We start from the raw sequence: 21,668 nt of genomic DNA, 5'->3' as shown, positions 1-21,668 counted from the left end.
TGGTTATGGAAAAGCCTTTCCATTTGTTCCCATCCATGAATGGACCCGGATGGCAAAGTGGTGTACCAAGAGAACGCTGGTCCTGTTAATGATCCTGGGAATAAGCGTAAGCGCAACATGTCGAAGTTCATAGCCATGCTCAAACCACTGCATTGAAAGGTGAAGCGTGCCACATGCTCTATGGTGGATTGCCCTTCCTCTCTTGAAAACAAGGTGAAATCAGGGACTCTAAAGTTGTGAGGTAAGGGATATAGTTGATCGTACTGCCGTGGATACGGTTTTTGAAACTCGGGTCGGTACACCTCCCTCACGGCTGGCCCATAAATCTCTTGGACGATGTTTCTTATGCGTTGGGCCTCTCCCAAGTTGTTGGCGGGCTCCATGCGTGTGTGCATTATCCGTTGTGGGTGAAAGCTGGTTCCTCTCCTATTGCCCCCCATATTACGAGTATGGTTTTCCTTATAGTATTCGGCATGGTTACTAGGCCCGATATGAGACCTAAAATGCTGTTGAGGTGGTGGGACCTGAACGGGTTCTGGGCTAATCCTATCGCCGCGCTCATTGAACCTGAGACTCTCTTCTCGGGCTAGTGGCGGGATGTACCTTTCGCCGGCACCTGAGATCGGTGTTCCCTTTCCATTGTCCGCTGGTCCTTGAGATGTTGACTTTTGTGAGAACAGCTCGGCACATTTTTTCGAGATTTTGTCGATTTCTCCGGTTAAATCGACAATCCTCTCCTCGAGAGCCGGAACCTTATTGGAATTGTTTACCGCCTCATTGCTAGTTTTGAACAGGGTCTCATTGATAGCTTGCATTGCGTTGCATATAACCTCATGATTCTCTTTCATGGTTTGTGAAAATCCATGTAGGAATTGGCTGATTTGCTTCTCCATACTCGCTAATAGTGGTGTTATGTCGAATATGGGTGGGCCTTGAGGTGGTTGTTGGTTTGCACTTCCGCTATTGCTCACGGTCTCGGCTACAAAGCCTTCAGGCATGCCGGGCTCATTGTTCTGATCTCGGGTCTAATTCTGACTTTCTTCTGGATCGAATGGAATTGGATCCTTCCCGGTGTTCTTCCTTGGAGGCATTCTCCGTGAGTATTTATGGGTGAAAATGATGAAAAAAAGTTAATGATCGAGTTTAAACAAGAAAGGACAAGAAAATAAATGAATACTTATTAATGGAATAATAACATAGCATGAAAAACAATTGGTTTAAGAACTGAATAAAAATATATACGTGGTACGAAAAGAAACAGGCTTTTAAAATTTTTGGCTAAGCTAAAAAAAAAACAAATGTCCCACTGGGCGTGCCAAAAATTGTTAGCGATATTTTCGAAATATGCTAATTTCAACCTTGTCACGTGTGGTTAGGGTGCGGGCGTGCCAGAGGAATTATTCCTCAATTATGAAAAACGGTTACGTTTGTGAAATTGTGCGCCGAAAACATGAATTCTAAATCGAAGCGATTGGTGAGGGACGCAAGGATTAAAAAAGTCCCTCTTGGGTCTCTCGCGCCGTTATAAAAACGTTGCGAGATAAATTGTTTTTATTTAAGCTAAGCGTGTAAATTGAAGACGGAAAAATAAAGAAATTGAAGGTGCGAAATTAACACGAGATTTGGTGAAAAATCGGTATTTTATTGATGTAAATCAAGGTTTGAATACATGTGTTTGAGGTAAGCATGAACTTGAAAATGAATTACAATTGAAGAACTTCTATACTAAACATATAACTAATTCAATTGAACTGGAAGAACAAATCAAATACAAGGAATTGAAATGCAATTAAAATAAATTGGAATTCAACAACAAACTCGGAGCCACAATAGCTATCTGGGATTGATGTTGAATTTTGGTGTCGGTGCGAGGTCCCTGGAGAGCTGCAACCGGTCGGGCCCGTACGGTATATGATCTTGGCAATGGCAAAACGTTGGTAGGCAAATGGGGCAGATTTAACCCTCAACTTCGGGAGGCTCGTTTGGATGCTTAAGAACACGGAATTGGACGAGTAAATAGGCTAAATTTAACTTCGGGAAGTCAGGGACAACTTTCTATAAGGGATCGAAGGCTAAAACGGATTCTAAATGGACGGAATCTGGCTTTGAAAACAACTAGTCGAATCTGGGAAATTCTGGGCAGAATAGCTAAAAGAATTTGGGGTACAAAGATCAGCTTGTAAACGGAGTTTCTGGACACGGAATTGAGTGAATCAAAAGGCTAGATCGAAATTCAGGATGTTAGGAACAACTTTGTCGAAGGGATCGAAGGCAAAAAATAAAGTTAAATGGACAGAATTGGGTTTTGAAAAAGGATGGACGAATCTGGAAAATTATTTTAGAAAGGAAATTCTAATTGAAAACTTGAGCAGAGTAACGACTTAGAAACACTAATTTGAGTCGAGAAAGTTGAAAAGAGGCTTTTGGAACTTGAATTGAAGCTAAAGGAAGCTAAATGAGGGACTGAAGCTACGAAAAATGATGAACGAAAGGAAGAACTTGAAGAACTAAGAACGAAAGAACTTAAGAACTAAAGAACAAAACTAAGGATTAAGCATTGGAGCTTGAGAGAGGGGTTTTGTTGTGTGTTGAGTGTGATTTTTAATGAAGGGGAGGGGGTCTATTTATAGTATTTTGGAGTGGCACTTTGGTAATTATTCAGTGGCATTTTGGTAATTATTCACCAACTAACTCAACTACCTCCATGCCACATCACCCCACTACCTCAACTTCCACTAACTACCATTAACTTCCATTGACTGCTTCCAACTGCTGCCGAGAGAGAGTTTACGCCCCGCGTATGTCCGACTACGCCCCGCGTAGTGCAGCTTCTAGAGTTGGCGCGTTTTGTTGATGGTGCATACGCGTGGCGTACTTGGCATTACGTCCCGCGTAAGGAAGTATGTCCTACGTATGAGAATGGACGGCCCGCGTATTGGAGCTTCTGATCTCGAAACGCCTTGTTGCCAAGTTTTACGCGTGGCGTCTCTGAGGTTACGTCCCGCGTATTGGAGCCTCTGAAGCAGACCTTCTCTGGTTGCTCGATCTACGCCCCACGTATTGGAAGACACGCCATGCGTAGTGCCGGACTTTCTCATCGGTTGGCCAACACATCTAAATTTATATAAGTCGACTAATTGAATATGTCATCTGAATATATAATGGAAATTTAGACTTGAAATTGTGCTTAAGAGATGACAAATGTATATTATCACAAAGTCACATCTAATTTGAGGTTTTTTGTCATGCTGATTTCAAATGATAGAAGTTTAAAAAACGGATACTAAAAACACTCAGATGTCAGTAAAAGAACTGTTTGTTACGTATCTTGTATCATATGAATAGAAAAATGGCATAGTGCAAAAATAATTTTACCACTAATGTTGACAAGTTGGGTAAATTTAAAAAATAACTCATCAATTGTATCTTTTAAGTCATCAATCTTGCCATCTTCCCCCATGTGTAAATAGTTTTATTATTCATTAGTATAACACATGACAAACATTTGTACACACGTGAAAAAATTACCAAATTATATTGTGTTCTGGGCGAGTTTGAAAAAAAATCCAAATATTTTATCGAATCTAAAAATATCAATTTCTATTTCCAATATGAAATTTTATTAACGTAACTAATATGCAATTTATGCAGAATATGGTAATAAAATATTCGTATCTTTTTAAGGGATAATTTCAAAAATAAACTCTATAGTTTCGGGTTTTGACACTTTGAGGATTGTGGTATATTTTGTCCTTAGTACTTGTGCGTTTCGATGTTAGCAAAAAAAAATGATTTTTCTAATAATACGATTAAAATAAAGATTTTTTTTGTCCAACCACTTTCTTTTATCTAGGTATTTAATTTCGCTATTATTACAAATATATAAAATAACGTCACGTCACCATTGTCACCGGAAAATTTTTCCGATTGAGAGAAGACATTGGATTTTATTTGGACTATTATTTTGAAATTTATATCCGCCGCATCATCAATTTCTACACATGTATCAAAAATTTCCTTCGATTTTAACTCTATTACTAAAAAAAATCCTTTTTTTTACTAACATCTAAAACCAAAACTCTTAATTTATCAAAAAAAAAAAAAAATACCACAGTTCTCAAAGTGTCAAAACCCGACACCGCAAGATTTATTTTTGAACTTATCTCTTTTTTTAGTGGTGTTCGAAATAGACAACTTACCAACATTAGCGTAACAATACTCAGTGGCGGAGCCAGGATTTCATATCCGATGAGGCTAATTTTAGCCCTACAAGTCGGGTTAATTTTGTAGAGTCCAGCCCTAACGGGTTGGACAAATTTTTTTTAACCTCCAACATGATAAAACTATTTCATTTTAGTGTGTTGACTAAAAAATTAAAAGTATCTGACGTAAAACGCTTAGACATATTTAATTTTATATAAGGTTAACGCTAGTTTCCTAAATTAAAACTCGTAAACAAGTATATTATTCTTTATTAATGGAATATTTATATTGATATTTTGATCATTGGAAAAAATTAAAAATTAATTAATAATGATGATGAAAATAGATAACTAAATTAAGTATAACATTGGAAGTGGAAAAGCCTTAACTACTATTTAGACCATCTGTGTCATCTTAATTTTGTGTTATATATTCACGTCCTATGTTATAAGTACTAATTTAAGTTTCTTGGAGGACTACTCGGGACTGAAACACTATTGCTCAGGGGTGGTGCTGGAGACTGGGGGGCTCAACTCCCCCCCCTCCGAACTCCGGGCTGTCTCCGTCCTCGACAATACTCATGAATTACCAACATAATACGTAAAACTACACCATTTTTAAATGTTATAAGTAAAATTACCTTTAACCATGAATTACCAACATCATAAAGTAAAACTACACCATTTTTAAATGTTCTAAGTAAAAGTACCTTTAACCATGAATTATCAACATAATACTAAAACTACACCATTTTTAAATATTCTAAGGAGGCGTTCGGTTTAAACTTTGGAATCAGAATTAGAATGATAAGAAATCGAAAGCACAATTTAACAATTATGTTTGGTTTAATCCGTAATCAGAATATAATATTTATTTATTAAATTAATTAGACTAATAATAATTTTGATAAATATAATTTACTAAAATAGAATATAATATATTATTTACTATTATTTTATTTTATATATATATATATAAATAATCATGGGTTATACTTTGTCAAAATATTGTAAGTGGGATTGTTTTTGAGGTAGTGGGGTGAATTTTACGGTTTTATCTATTAATTTTTTATTTTTTTGGTAAATTTAATAAATAAGGGGGAATGAAATTTGATTAATGGGATCAGAGATGAGTCAGGATTCCTATAGTTTGGGGAATTAGATTCCCATTCCTAAGCTAATTTTAGTGAATCAAACATTATAAAAGGGAATCAATTATTTTCATTCCCATCCCAAGATATATTTTTAATGAACCAAACACCCCTAAGTAAAATTACCCTTAACCGTTAGGATTAGGGTATTTTTCACATTTTCAAAAAAAAAAAAAATTAAGCCATTCGTAGGGTGCGACTAATGAGTTTGACAAGAAAAGATTTGATGTCAAATTAATAAAGAATCGGATAAGAATCAAAAGCTTAAGGCCATCTTCAAAAGCTCTCTAAAAATATAGAGCCTTTGGAAAATCCAGTTCCAATGGAGCTGGATAAGCTTGCGGCATCTTTGCCGCAAGGTAAAGTATTATTTTTTTTTAATTTAACTTAAATTTTAGTTTTTAGTAGTTAATTATTTTATATTTTGTTTTATAGAGTATTTATTTTATGTTATGTGTTTCTGTTTTAAATATTAATTTCATGTATATTTTTTTATTTCTTGTATATATATATTTATTATTTATGAATTATTTTTTTTAGAAGTATTTGTTTTATTTAATTTTTAATTGTAGTGTTATTTGATTTTTTATCACGTTGTACATGGATATATTCTGATTAATAATATAAAAAATATAAATGTTATGTGAAAAAATAATATAATCATAATAAAATATTTAAAGAGTAGGTAAAATAGAATAGATGGTTGGAAAAGTTTTACTGTAGTAACTCTATATTTAAAGATAAGAGTAGAGAAAAATGAAGATAGAGTAAGTAAAATAGAGATTATGGTTGGAGATGGCCTAAGATGGTAATAAAGAAGGAATTTTCATTGATTTGACATTTTAATTTAACTAAATTAAATATAACATTGGCATTTTAATTTAAGAAAAAAATATAATTAGATAAAAATAATGATAAAGAAATAATAAAATTTAGTATCACATTTTTATTTAAAAGGATTTAAGAGAAAAAATATAATCGGATAAAAACAAATTTTAATTTATGAAAAAAATTACAATGAGATAATATTTTGAGGATTTAAGAAAAAAATCATAATGAAAAAATAAAGAATTGACACACATTTTGAGGATTTAAGAGAAAATCAAAATGTCAAGATAAAATGAGGATTGTTAGGTTCAAACTTGAAACCCTCTAGAAGTGAAAGGGTCTGAACTACTCTTTAGAACATCTGTGCCATCTTAATTTTGTATAATATCATATATTATAAGTACTAATTTAAGTTTCTTGGGTGACTATCGGAGCCCTGACCTTCAGACTGTCTCTGCCCCTCACAATACTCATGAATTACCAACATAATACATAAAATTACACTGCTTTTAAAATGTTATAAGTAAAATTACCAACATAATATGGAAAACTACACTATTTTTAAATGTTCTAAGTAAAATTACCTTTAACCATGAATTATCAACATAATAAGTAAAACTACACCATTTTTAAATGTTCTAAGTAAAATTACCCTTAACCGTTGAAGTTAGGGTATTTTTCCTATCATAAAAAAAAATCAACCCATTCAACTTTAGGGTACGACTAATGAGTTTGACGATAAAAGATTTGGTGTCAAATTAATAAAGAATTGGATAGGGTTAAATGCATCATTGATCGCTAAACTTATATAGTTGTTTCAAAATTGTCACTCAACTTCAATTTGTCTTAATAAAATCACTCAACTTTAAGTTGTCTCAATTAGGTCACTCTGGCGATTTCAGTGATTAAAAAGCATCGGAATGATGACATACATGACGTGTCTGCATGAGTCAACTCAAATATTTGACCAAAATGACACATGACATCCACGTATACGCCATATGGATATCATATGTCAATTATTTTTATGAAAAAAAACAAAATTTAGTTTTTTTCCATAAAAATAAATGTCATGTGTCGCTTCCATCATTGATCTGAGTTCACACATATTGACATATCACCTATGTCGTCATTTTGATATCGTCACAGTGACCTAATTGAGACAAAATTCAAAATTGAGTGATTTTATTGAGACAAATTGAAGTTGAGTAATTATTTTGAGACAATCTTATACATCTAGTGACCAATGATCCATTTAACCCAAATCGGATAAGAATCAAAAGCTTAAGATGGTAATAAGAAGGATGACGATTGCAAATACGTAAAATAAGTTTCCATTCTTCGCTGGAATTTCCATTTAACACAAACACAATGAAGTATCCAGTTTTGTTTTCCTATTTCCACCAGATATGCATATCCACACATTTATGGTCTGTATATATAATATAAGAGATTCATCTGCATCTCAGAAAAACAAACAAACCTAAGAAATCTCTGCTTCTTCATCTGCATTTTCTTCACTGTAATGGGTAGTTTTGATAATAAACTTCATGTCTTTTTCTTCCCTTTCATGGCCATACCATACCAACTGTAGACATGGCCAAGTTATTTGCATCTCGAGGTGCAAAGACAACCATCATCACCACTCCTCTCAATGCACCTTTCATCTCCAAATCAATCCAAACAAGCAAGAATCTCGGTTTCCAAATCCATATTCAAATCCTGAAGTTCCCTTCCGCGGAGGCTGGATTGCCAGAAGGATGCGAAAACTTGGATTTTGTTGTCTCAAATGGCAGGGAAATGCTAGATAAATTTGCAGTTGCCACATAATGTAACGTAACGTGACGTAACGTAACATGACATAACGTGATGCAACGTAACGTAACGTAACATAACATCACGTAACGTGACGTAACATAACGTAACGTAACGTAGCGTAACGTAACGTAACGTAAATAACGTAACGTAATGTATGTCAATCTTTTAGAAGTATTAGTACTTCATAGGTATGTAACTGTAGTTTTTAGTGACATGGATAAAAAAAGTCATGATGAATTCAAAATTGTCTAGGTCATCATATCGTTAAACTTTTTGTATGGATTTTTGTTTGATTTGGACTTTAATATTACAAAATATAAAGTTCTATAATTCTTATATCAAGATGAAATTTATGAGTCCAAATATCAGTTGCCCTGTAATTTGTGGTTATGGATGTACCAGCAATAGTTATTTTATCAGCAATGGTTATGGATGTATTATACCCATTATTTAATAGTTATCTTTTTAAAACAAACTTTCAATTTTCTAAAAAAGAAACATTCACCAACAATATTTTTTGGTTATATTCACCACGATTTTATTGTTCTTTTTAAATGATTTTGATATATGATTTTAAATGATTTTATGTACAAAATAATTTTTATGGATTTATGATGGAGAGAGTATTTTTGAAAAATATGGACAACCATTTATTATGGAAAGAGAGTATTTTTGAAAGATGTGAATAACTAGGTAACCTGATAACCTTTTGGTAACCTGCTATAGCAGGTCATTTAATCAAAATATATTAGTCTCCATGGATGGAGAATCACCATTGAGAACTCTTATTTATATATATATATATATATATAACTAATCATGGGTTATACTTTGTCAAAATATTGTAAGTGGGATTGTTTTTGAGGTAGTGGGGTGGGTTTTACGGTTTTATCTATTAATTTTTTTTTATTATTATTATTTTAGATTCCCATTCCTAAGCTAATTTTTGTGAATCAAACATTATAAAAGGGAATTAATTATTTTCATTCTCATCCCAAGATATATTTTTAGTGAACCAAACACCCCTAAGTAAAATTATCCTTAACTATTAAGGTTAGGATATTTTTTACATTTTCAAAAAAAAAAAAAAAAAAAAAACCCATTCATAGGGTGCGACTAATGAGTTTGACAAGAAAAGATTTGATGTCAAATTAATAAAGAATCGGGTAAAAATCAAAAGCTTAAGACCATCTCCAAAGACTCTCTAAAAATAGGAATGGAGCTGGATAAGCTTGCGGCAAAGATGCCGCAAAGCAAGGTGGTACTGCATATATATATGCAGTACCACCTTGCTTTGCGGCATCTTTGCCGCAAGACAAAGTATTATTTTTTTTATAAATCTAACTTAACTTTGTATTTTTTTTTTAAATTTAACTTAACTTTTAGTTTTTAGTAGTTATTTATTTTATATTTTGTTTTATAGAGTATTTATTTTATGTTATTTGTTTTTTTTAAATATTAATTTCATGTATATTTTTATTTCTTGTATATATATATTTATTATTTGTGTATTTTTTTTAGAAGTATTTGTGCGTATTTAATTATTAATTATAGTGTTATTTGATTTTTTATTGTATTATATATGGATATATTCTGATTAATAATATAAAGAATATAAATGTTATGTGAAAAATTAATATAATAATAATAAAATATTTAAAGAGTAGGTAAAATAAAGTAGATGGTTAGAGAAGTTTTAAAGCATGGTTGGAGATGGCCTAAGATGGTAATAAGAAGGAATTTTCATTGATTTGACATTTTAATTTAACTAAATTATAACATTGGCATTTTAATTTTTTTTTAAATATAATTAGATAAAAATAATGATAGAAAGAAATAATAAAATTTAGTATCACATTTTTATTTAAAAGGATTTAAGGGAAAAATTATAATCGGATAAAAACAAATTTTAATTTAAGAAAAAAAAATTACAATGAGATAAAATTATAATTGGATAGACATATATTTTGAGGATTTAAGAAAAAAAAAATCATAATGGAAAAATAAAGAATTAACAAACATTTTGAGGATTTAAGAGAAAATCAAAATGCCAAGATAAAATGAGTATGGTTAGGTTCAAACTTGAAACCGCTTAGAAAGTGAAAGGGCCTGAACTACTATTTAGACCATCCGTGCCGTCTTAATTTTATATAATATATTCACATCCTATATTATAAGTACTAATTTAAGTTTCTTGAGTGACTACTTGAGCGTCAAACTATCTCTATCCAATACTCATGAATTACCAACATAATACATAAAACTACACCGCTTTTAAATGTTATAAGTAAAATTACCAACATAATAGGTAAAACTACACCATTTTTAAATGTTCTAAGTAAAATTACCTTTAACCATGAATTATCAACATAATACGTAAAACTACACCACTTTTAAATGTTCTACGTAAAATTACCCTTAACTGTTGAAGTTAGGGTATTTTTCCTATTATAAAAAAAAAATAGCCCATGCAACTTTAGGGTACGATTAATGAGTTTGACAAGAAAAGATTTCATGTCAAATTAATAATCAGACAGGGGTAAATGTACTATTGGTCACTAAATTTATATGGTTATTTCAAAATTGTAATTGTCACTTAACTTCAATTTGTCTCAATAAAATCACTCAATTTTAAGTTTTGTCTCAATTAGGTCACTATGGCGATTTCCGTAATTAAAAATCATTGAAATGATGACATACATGACACGTCTGCATGAGTCAACTCAAATATCGGACCGAAACGACACATGACATCCACGTATGTGCCACATGGATATCATATATCGATTATTTTTATGAAAAAAAAATTAGTTTTTTTTATAAAAATAACCGACACCGTCATTGATCTGAGTTGATTCATGTTAACATGTCACCTACGTGATCATTTGATGCTTTTCAATCACTGAAAATCCTCGGTGTGATCTAATTGAGACAGAACTCAAAATTGAATGATATTATTGAAACAAATTGAAATTGAATGGCCATTTTGAGACAACCATATAAGTTCAGTGACAATGATGCATTTAACCCGAATGGGATAAGAATGAAAAGCTTAAGATGGTAATAAGAAGGATGACGATTGCAAATACGTAAAACAAGTTTCCATTCTTCGCTGGAATTTCCATTTAACACAAACACAAATGAAGTATCCAGTTTTGTTTCCTATTTCCACCAGATATGCATATCCACACATTTATGGTCTGTATATATAATATAAGAGATTCATCTGCATCTCTGCGTCTCAGAAAAACAAACAAACCTAAGAAATCTCTGGTTCTTCATCTGCATTTTCTTCACTGTAATGGGTAGTTTTGATAATCAACTTCATATCTTTTTCTTCCCTTTCATGGCTCATGGCCATACCATACCAACTGTAGACATGGCCAAGTTATTTGCATCTCGGGGTGCAAAGACAACCATTATCACCACTCCTCTCAATGCACCTTCCATCTCCAAATCAATCCAAACAAGCAGGAATCTCGGTTTCCAAATCGATATTCGAATCCTGAAGTTCCCTTCCGCCGAGGCTGGATTGCCAGAAGGATGCGAAAACTTGGATTTTGTTGTCTCAAATGGCAGGGAAATGCTAGATAAATTTGCAGTTGCCACAACTATGCTTCAAGAACAACTTGAGAAGTTACTTCAAGAATGCCACCCGGATTGTTTAGTTGCAGACATGTTCTTTCCTTGGGCTACTGATGCTGCCTCTAAGTTCGGGATTCCGAGGATTGTGTTTCATGGCATTAGCTTCTTTTCTATGTGTGCTGCGGAATGCATAAGGCTGTATGAACCACACAAGAAAGTTTCATCAGATTCTGAAACTTTTGTCATTCCAAGTCTTCCTGGGGAGATTAAGCTTACAAGAAACCAACTTCCTGATATATTGAGGCAAGATCCGGCTGATACCGCGCTTACCAGGTTGATGAAAGGGGTGAAAGAATCCGAATTGAAGAGCTTTGGAGTTATTGTCAACAGCTTTTACGAGCTTGAATCGGACTACGCTGATTTTTACAGGAAAGAATTGGGGAGAAGAGCTTGGCATATAGGCCCTCTTTCGTTATGCAACAGGGCTATTGAAGATAAAGCACAGAGTGGAAACAAAGCATCGATCAACGAACACGAATGCTTGAAATGGCTCTATTCGAAGAAACCTGATTCTGTTGTCTACATATGTTTTGGAACTCTAACGAATTTCACTGCAGCACAGCTGAAGGAAATTGCAGTAGCTCTTGAAGCTTCAGGGCAGCAGTTCATTTGGGTGGTGAGGCGAGAAAAGAAGGAAGAACGCGAAGGCGAGGAAGAGGAGGAGCGAATGGAAGGGAAGGGATTGATAATAAGAGGATGGGCGCCGCAAGTTTTGATACTTGAACATGAGGCAATTGGGGGATTTGTGACTCATTGCGGATGGAACTCGACACTAGAAGGTATAACAGCAGGGAAACCAATGGTAACATGGCCTGTTGCGGCTGAACAATTCTATAATGAGAAATTTGTTACTCATGTTTTGAAGATTGGGATTGAAGTTGGAGTCAAACATTGGGTTAAATTTCATGGAGATGATATCAAAAGTGAAGCTATTGAGAAGGCTATCAGAGGAATAATGGAAGGTGAAGATGCTGAGGAAATGAGAAGCAGAGCTAGAAATTTTGGGATGATGGCAAGAGAAGCAGTTGAAAAGGATGGATCTTCTGACTCTGATTTCAATGCTTTGATTGACCTAATTAAGCCTAGAAATTGACTGTTCTGTGCCTTTCATTTTCTTTATGAGTTTACTTTGAGAAATCAACAACAAAAAGGAAAGACTTCAATTTTTGGATACAAGTTGCTGTATTGATTTTATTGAAATCAAATATGAAGTTAGAGATTTTATTGAACTATGCTGAATAATATAACAAGATTGAGAAATTTTACAACACACCAATCAATTGATGTTATTTATACACGTTTATTTTTCTAACACCAATCATCTCTCATGAACGAGATATATGCATCCCTCTCATTTGATCCGCGCTCAATTTCGGCGGAGAGATTTGAGTTCTTGAATCAAGATATCAGCATCAAGATAAGATGATCCACCTTGTTCAACAGCTTTCTTGGCTTTAAATCCAAGTTTTTTACTTCTTTTCCTCATATCTTGTGCTTCTTCTCCATCATCCATTACTTTTCTAATAGCCATCTCTTAGATTTTTTTATTTATTGCAGTCTGTAGGATATACAGCTGTTCCCTTGTTTGCCATTTCTATAATATGGTTTGTAGGCTTTGGTCTCTGCTTACTGCTTGTCAGCATCTGTTATTTCTGTTGTGGAAGGAGGTCTTATGCCTACTCACCAACAGCTTACGTTCTCTCACTGTCCTCAGCATTGCAGCTATGTAAATACCCTTTCTCCTTCTTATTATGGGTGAGCAAACTTCGGGATAACTGAAAACCGAACCGATATTATATCTTAGTTCGGCTATTTTATATTTTCAGTTCGATATCAATTAGTATTTTATGATATTTTTGGTTTGGTTATTAGTTCAACCAAAATTTGTATAGAATACCAAAATATTTTTTTAATGTGATATATAATATTTAGAAAAAAAATACTAAAAAAACACATGGGTTCATAAATTTGCAAGTAGAACAATGTGGTGTTCTATTTGTTGTAAAAACAATTATGTGCTTTACACTGTTAGTAAAGAAAAGAAATTCAACTAACGGTGTTAGTCTTAAATAACATGGTATGTTACATTTTTTTGACTTTGATAATATGAATAATGAATCGTTAACCTTGACATAACATGTTGACTTGATGATATGACATGTTAACTTGATGACATAATAAATGGTGTTATGTTGACTTGATGACAAAACAAAATTTGCAATCCGTGATCTAGGGAAATTGCCTTATTTCTTTGGCATTGAGGCTTATTGGGGTTCTTAGACTTTGTCTCTCCACCAGCACAAATGCATCCATGATCTTCTTGTTCATGACTCTAAAGGTGTCTCTACAACAGCGTGTGGTGTTTTTTGTAAAACCCACTTTAACACAATTTAATATCACATAAAGCCCAACCCAATATAAACCTTTCAACTTCCTCACAAGTTTCCTATGTGGGATACATAAAGTTACAAGAGTGAGAAATGGTAAATGACTAAAAAGGGCATTTCCCTTAAATCTCCAACACTTTATCTCGCTCTTCCACAGAAGCTGAATATCGAGCCTTGGCAGCACTTTCTTCTGAAATCATTTGGCTTAAAATGCTAATGTCTGAAATTGGATACCTTGTCACTTCAACACCTATACCATTTGGTGTGACAATCTCGATGCTACCTATCTCACACCGAATCCAATCTTTCATGGTACGGTCAAAACATTTGGAGCTTGATTTTCACTTTGTCAGTGACAAGGTTGCTAAGAAATAGCTCAGAGTTTCCTATCTTTCTACCTTTGACCAAATCACTGACATATTCACTAAGCCGCTCTCCAAGTCTCGCTTTCATCTTTTTCGTGACAAGTTAAAGCTTCACCCACCTTTAACTTGGACGGGGCTAATAAGATATTATTGTTAACATTCGGTCTATTAGGATATTGGAAAGATATTATGTTTAAGTTTTAAATCTGTACAGCTATATTAATAGCTTTTACGTTTAATAATACTCATTGAGAGTTACACAATTTTAGCTGCGTGCCTACACTAAATTTCTCCCGTTCTATAGTCTTTGTACTCCATGCAAAAATTAACTCATTTAGATGTTTATAACTATTGAAAATTTGATGTATTTAATGTCAGAATTGGAAAATCATAATCATAATGAGCAAATTATCGGAAGTATCAAAAACTTAAGGATACTTATTTTTTCAGGAAAAAGAAAAAGAAAAAAAGAAGGATGACGAATTGCAAACACGTATTACAAGTTTCCAGTCTGCGCTGGAATTTTCCATTTAACACAACACAATGAAGTATCGAGTTTTGTTTCCTATTTCTAACACATATGCATATCCACACATTTCTGGTCTGTATATATAACACAAGATTCATCTGCATTCTGCATCACTCAAAAACAAGCAAACCTAAGAAATCTCTGCTTCTTCATCTGCATTTTGTTTCCTGTAATGGGTAGTTTTGATAATCAACTTCATATCTTTTTCTTCCCTTTCATGGCTCATGGCCATACCATACCAACTGTAGATATGGCCAAGTTATTTGCATCTCGAGGTGCAAAGACTACCATCATCACCACTCCTCTCAATGCACCTTCCATCTCCAAATCAATCCGAACAACCAACAATCTCGGCTTCCAAATCGATATTCGAATCCTCAAATTCCCTTCCGCCGAGGCTGGATTGCCAGAAGGATGCGAAAACTTGGATTTTGTTGTCTCAAATGGCAGGGAAATGCTAGATAAATTTGTAGTTGCCACAACTATGCTTCAAGAACAACTTGAGAAGTTACTTCAAGAATGCCACCCGGATTGTTTAGTTGCAGACATGTTCTTTCCTTGGGCTACTGATGCTGCCTCTAAGTTCGGGATTCCGAGGATTGTGTTTCATGGCATTAGCTTCTTTTCTCTGTGTGCTGCTGAATGCGTAAGGCTGTATGAACCACCAAGAAAGTCTCATCAGATTCTGAACCTTTTATCATCCCAGGTCTTCCTGGGGAGATTAAGCTTACAAGAAACCAACTTCCTGATCATTTGAGGCAAGATCAGGCGGATACCGCGCTTACCAGGTTGATGAAAGGATCAAAAGAATCCGAGTTGAAGAGCTTTGGAGTTATTGTCAACAGCTTTTACGAGCTTGAATCGGACTATGCTGATTTCTACAGGAAAGAATTGGGGAGAAGAGCTTGGCATATAGGCCCGGTTTCGTTATGCAACAGGGCTATTGAAGATAAAGCACGGAGAGGAAACGAAGCATGGATTAACGAACACGAATGCTTGAAATGGCTCGATTCGAAGAAACCTGCTTCTGTTGTCTACATATGCTTTGGAACCGTAACCAATTTCACTGCAGCACAGCTGAAGGGAATTGCAGTAGCTCTTGAAGCTTCAGGACAGCAGTTTATTTGGGTGGTGAGGCGAGAAAAGAAGGGAGAACGCCGCGAAGGCGAGGAAGACGAATGGCTGCCTCGAGGATTCGAAGACCGCATGGAAGGGAAGGGATTGATAATAAGAGGATGGGCGCCCCAAGTGTTGATACTTGAACATGAGGCAATTGGGGGATTTGTGAGTCATTGCGGATGGAACTCGACGCTAGAAGGTGTAACAGCAGGGAAACCAATGGTAACATGGCCTGTTGCGGCTGAACAATTTTATAATGAGAAATTGGTTACTCATGTTTTGAAGATTGGGATTGAAGTTGGAGTCAAACATTGGGTTAAATTTCATGGAGATGAGATTAAAAGTGAAGCTATAGAGAAGGCAATAAGAAGAATTATGGAAGGTGAAGAGGCTGAGGAAATGAGAAGCAGAGCTAGAAAGTTAGGAATGATGGCAAGAGAAGCAGTTGAAATTGGTGGATCTTCTTTCTCTGATTTCAATGCTTTGATTGACCTAATTAAGCATAGAAACTGATTGTTCTGTGCCTTTCATTTTCTTTATGAGTTTACTTTGAGAAATCAACAATAAAATGGAAAGATTGGAATTTTTGGATTCAAATTCCTGAATTGATTTATTGAAATCAAATATGAAGTTAGAGATTTTATTGAACTATGCTGAATACTATAACAAGATTGAGAAATTTTACAACACACTAATCAATTATTTTTAACACCAATCATCTCTCGCGCTCAATTTCCACGGCGAGATTTGAGTTCTTGAATCAAGATATCAGCATCAAGATAAGATGATCCACCTTGTTCAACAGCTTTCTTGGCTTTAAATCCAAGTTCTTTACTTCTTCTCCTCATCTCTTGTGCTTCTTCTCCATCATCCATTACTTTTCTAATAGCCATCTCCACTTTGTCTCTCCCAACAATAAACTTTGGCTCTGTCTTAAATAATTGCCACTCCATGCTTCCTGATTTAACCCCAATCTTCAACACATCAGTTATAAGTTTCTCATTAGAGAATTGTTCTGCTGAAATTGGCCATGTTATCATTGGTAATCCTGCACTAACACCTTCTAAAGTTGAATTCCATCCACAATGTGTCACAAATCCTCCTACAGATTCATGTTCTAAGATCAAAAGTTGTGGTGCCCATCCTCTAATTATCAATCCTTTCCCCTTAAGTCTCTCTTCAAATCCATTGGGTAGCCAAGTTTCATGTTCTTCTTCTTCCCCAATTTTGGACACATTTCTAACTACCCAAATGAATGGATGACCAGAAGCTTCAAGTCCATATGCAATTTCTAGAAGTTGTTTTTCAGGTATACGAGCCATGCTACCAAAACTAATGTACACAATAGAATTGGGGGTTTTGCTATTAAGAAAACTTACAATGATTTGCTCATCAATTGAAGTTTTTTCCCCTCTTTCTGCTTTATCTTCAATGTTTCTGTTACACAATGAAACTGGTCCAACAAGCCATGCTTTTTTCCCCAATTTCTTCTGGAGGTATTCAACATAAGCTGGCTCTAAATCATAGAAACTATTAATCACAGTTCCATAACTTGAATCTTCTGTTTTCTGCAAGGTAGACCCAGTTTGGTGGTGGTGTTGAGGTGGTTGTATCATAAAGATTGGTAACTGAGATCTTGTCAATTCAATTTTATCAGGAAGATCAGGAACAACAAATGGTTCAAAATCAGAAGTCACTTTCTCAAATGGCTTAAACCGCCCCATATTTTCTTGAACACATCGAGAAAAACACCCACTTCCGCTGAAAGCAATTCGTGTGATTCCTAAGCCGTCGACGACGTCCGCACACCACCGGTGGAAGATGTCGTGAACGATACAGTCTGGTTTGGATTCAAGTAAGAGGTTCATAAGAGGTTGTTGAAGCATTGAAGTATCGGTAAAAGGAGATGCAGACATGTCTGTGTCAGCTATGTCGATATTATCCGGTAAGTTGAGGGCGTGGATGGAGATCGGAAGGCCGGATTTCTGGTCACGGTCAATGGATTTTTGGAAAGAAAGGGAATGTTTAGGAGTAGTTATAATGGTGGATTTAGCTCCGTGGAAGGCGAAGACTCTGGCTATGTCAATCATGGGGATTTGATGGCCTCCGCCTACAAATGGGAAGAAGAACATTTGAACTGGAGAAGAATTTGAAATTGAATCCATAACTGGATGAACTGCAGAGATCGAGATGGAAACTTGAACTCGGATCAATAATTTGGAAGTGAAGGTTGAAAGTTCGTTGAAGAAGAGTGCTTGCTTGCAGTTGTGAATATCTTTGAAGAAACATGTATATATAGAGTAGAGGATGCAGGAAATGAATCAGCGTGATGAGGACTGAAAAGACATCAACTTTATTTTTTTTTTTTTGGGTTAACAGAAGAGGGGACGGAACCCCGAGAACAAAAAGAAAAAATTAACCTCTAATTAGCTTGGGAAGGCTAAAACCGTTCATATCCGAATCAAGAATAACCTGGAGGCCTGCAGGAGATACCTCACACTCGCGAAGACCCAGGGACATTCGTCCTGCGAAGTTCGTCATCCAATCCGTTGCTCTGTTACCTTCGCGGAAAGTATGCACCACTTGCACATCCCACTCTAAGGCAATTAGATCACGGCATTTGTTAATGAGGCAAAACAGTCGGTGTCTCGAACCTGCCTGCTCTCTGATCAGATTCATAACCACCAGTGAATCAACCTCAGCCACAACTTTCCTATAGCCCTTCTTCCAAGCCAGATCAAGTCCGAAGTATAAGCCCCATAACTCGGCCAAGACCGAGCTGCATACTCCTAAGTTACAACCGAACCCCACCAACCACAGTCCCAGCTCGTTACGAATCAGTCCGCCCGTGGCAGCTAGGCCCGGGTTCCCTTTACTGGCACCGTCCGAGTTCAATTTTACCCATCCGTCCGGTGGCTTCTCCCAGACAACTCTGATTTCCCGAAGCTGACGAATCTGAACCGAATCCGCAATCGTGAAGGCCTGCTGGAAACTGGCAATTTGAATACGGAGGAAAGCAGTGGAATCAGCAGGTCGGGTGGTCCCGGGGTCGAAAACTCGACAGCAGCGCCACTTCCACAACCACCAAGTAACCGTGGAAAAAACAATGCTCCAGTCATAATTCTCCCAATGCCCTTTATGCTGTAAGTTTAGGGCTATCCAATCCCTTAGAGGCTTATTGAAGAAAACCCCCTGGAACCGTACTGGGATGAAGGCGGACCAGACGTCCCTAGCAAACGAACAGTCCCTAACCACATGCAGGTTATCCTCGTCAGCGGAATAGAGTAGGCATTCCGCCGTGGCGCTCAGGTGCCGTTTCAAGCGAACTTTATTGGAAAGCAAGCTGTCCCACGCTAAGAGCCAAATAAAAAAAACGGATACGCTCCGGAGCCTTAACCTTCCAAATTAACTTCCATATAAGATCTGCGGGCTCAAACGAATGTCCTGGCAGAAGGGCGTTATAAGCCGAACCGACAGTGAAGTTCCCTGAATCCGAACTAGTCCAGTGATAGGGGTCAAAAACCCCTATCTTTGGGTACGGTTTTAGGACGGGTTTTAGAGTTATTTGGTTAATAAGCGAGCAATTCTCGCGTTTAAATGCTTTTGTGTGAGTTAGTTAGGAATTGAAAACGTTCTATTTACTTTTCGTCGTTTAGGCTCGTTTTGTGATCAATTTAGGCAAATACGGTCGAAATAGCATGCATATTAGAATTCCGTTATCTTTTCAAGCTAATTGGTCCGTCAAAAGTCGCACCAAACGAAGCGTTTGCTCAAAATAAGCGATTGACGGATCAATTTGGCTTTTCGACTAATGTTTTCTGGAGTTTTTATGTGTGTGCAGGTGTAAGTTCGGACGAAAAAGGACATAGAACTCATCAAGCTTGAATCGAGCACGCTTCGGGCGAAAACGCTCGGCGAGCAGGGCCCCACGGACCATTTCTGCTCGCCGAGCAGGCCACCAGGCGCCTGCTCGGCGAGCAGGGGGCTGCTCGGCGCGAGCAGCCCTGCTCGCCGAGCAGCCTTCCCTGCTCGGCGAGCAGCCCTGCGGGAATTGGTCAAAAAGACCAATTCCGCCCCCACAAAGCCACGTTCGGCCCCACGTCTTCCTACACCAACTAGGACACGAAAATAGGTCAAAACGAGGCCCGAGATGCGTCTATAAATAGGATTTTTCCATTGTAATTAGAGATCTTTTTTCTTTGTAATTTACTTAGCTTTTCACCTTGAGAAATCCTCTCCACCTCCTCCATATCCTTCAAACCTCCATTGAAGACACCTCCGAAGCTCCATTCACCGAGGATTACTCAAGGTTCATCCTTAAGTCCTAGAAAGACGCCTGCATTGGTAGACAGGTTCCCTGAAAGGGTTTTTTCTTCTTTTACATTCTGTCTAGCCTCTGATACATGCTATGAATTCTAGGTTTATTGTAACTTCGTGACAATGTTTCCATCTTTGATATATATTATAGTTCTTGTTTATTCAATTGTTTTGATGTTTTAATCTTTGTCTTACGCTTTGTCTGATTGGTTTAACTCATTCGATAATCCCAAAATTAGGTTGGCACATATTGCGAGCTGAATCTGACCTAGTCAGTGCCTATAGGATTGACAACCCTATAGAAGATTAAGCCCAAATTACTGAGCCTTAGAGCTAGTTTCGGCCTTACAAGGGAATCACGAACTAGGGACTTTAGGAGGATAGGTCGGGTTAATCGCCTTGGACACAAGTGACTTAGTTTCAATTCAATTGTTTAAACATTCTATTTTCATTATCATCGTATCCCTTCATGTTCATTCGGTTAATTGCATTGGTAAAAGATCAATTAGGGGTAGAGTAACTTAGTTAGGCGTAGAATAACTTAGCTAGAATTAGATAACTTAGTTAGAATTAGATAACTTAGCTAGGATTAGTATAATTCAACCTAGGAGTAGATTAATATAAACAAACCAACTCAAAACCCCCTAAGCCTAGATAACATCCGAGATCGAGTAGCTCGGAACTTGTAGAAACAAATCCTGTGGACGATAACCTGGACTTAAACCAGAAATTTATTACTTGATAACGACGGGGTACACTTATCCCTTAGTGAGTCTTCACCGAATGCCTATCAAGTTTTTGGCGCCGTTGCCGGGGATTTATTTCTTCTGCAATATTGAACCAAAGGTCGATTTGTTAGTTTAGGCATTCCTTGTGAATATCCTTTGTTTATATCGTTTATACTTGTTTATATATAATTCTTTATAACTTCTATACTTGTTCATATCTTTTGTGTTTGTTCTATATACTTTTACTTATCAACTTTTGTGCTAGAACTTCACTTTTTCTCAGCATTCTCTGATTAATGAATTGGCAAGAAAGAGTCGAGTGGCAAGCTCAAAAGTTTACTATCCCATCAAGACAATACATTCATGCCCTGGAGAATGAGGCTCCCAATCCCTCCATGGCCGACTTAAATGAGAAAATGGATATCTTGGTGACGAAACTGAGCCTCAACACCAATGAAACTGTAAGTTTTGTGGGTAATCACCAAAGGTATAACTCTAACCCTAATTCTTACAGCTTTTATGGTAGTGATTGGAGGAGACCTCAACACTCAAATCTGTCCTACGGGAACCCTAACATGT

At 36.0% G+C, this 21,668-nt stretch overlaps 2 protein-coding genes and 1 pseudogene across 2 annotated transcripts; 2 read left to right on the top strand and 1 right to left on the bottom strand.

Annotated features, from left to right (window-relative positions):
• Positions 1-11,202: 11,202 nt before the first annotated feature.
• On the top strand, positions 11,203-12,873 carry LOC136226648 (scopoletin glucosyltransferase-like). The gene has a single exon (XM_066015258.1). The coding sequence runs from the start codon at positions 11,301-11,303 to the stop codon at positions 12,735-12,737; it is 1,437 nt and encodes a 478-aa protein (XP_065871330.1). The 5' UTR covers positions 11,203-11,300; the 3' UTR covers positions 12,738-12,873.
• Positions 12,874-15,097: 2,224 nt separating this feature from the next.
• On the top strand, positions 15,098-16,575 carry LOC136226855 (scopoletin glucosyltransferase-like; annotated as a pseudogene).
• A 78-nt stretch (positions 16,576-16,653) lies between these two features.
• Positions 16,654-18,320, bottom strand: LOC136226856 (abscisate beta-glucosyltransferase-like). Its single transcript, XM_066015528.1, has one exon. The coding sequence runs from the start codon at positions 18,207-18,209 to the stop codon at positions 16,773-16,775; it is 1,437 nt and encodes a 478-aa protein (XP_065871600.1). The 5' UTR covers positions 18,210-18,320; the 3' UTR covers positions 16,654-16,772.
• Positions 18,321-21,668: the final 3,348 nt, after the last annotated feature.

Source organism: Euphorbia lathyris, chromosome 4 (assembly GCF_963576675.1).
Source record: "Euphorbia lathyris chromosome 4, ddEupLath1.1, whole genome shotgun sequence".
Taxonomy (NCBI): Eukaryota; Viridiplantae; Streptophyta; class Magnoliopsida; order Malpighiales; family Euphorbiaceae; genus Euphorbia; species Euphorbia lathyris.
The sequence above is the reverse complement of the archived record's forward strand: the minus strand, read 5'-3'. Positions and strand labels throughout refer to the sequence as shown.

Coding starts and splice junctions, on each gene's coding strand:
- LOC136226648 (XM_066015258.1), top strand. CDS start 11,301: ATGGGTAGTTTTGATAATCAACTTCATATCTTTTTCTTCCCTTTCATG.
- LOC136226856 (XM_066015528.1), bottom strand. CDS start 18,209: ATGGATTCAATTTCAAATTCTTCTCCAGTTCAAATGTTCTTCTTCCCA.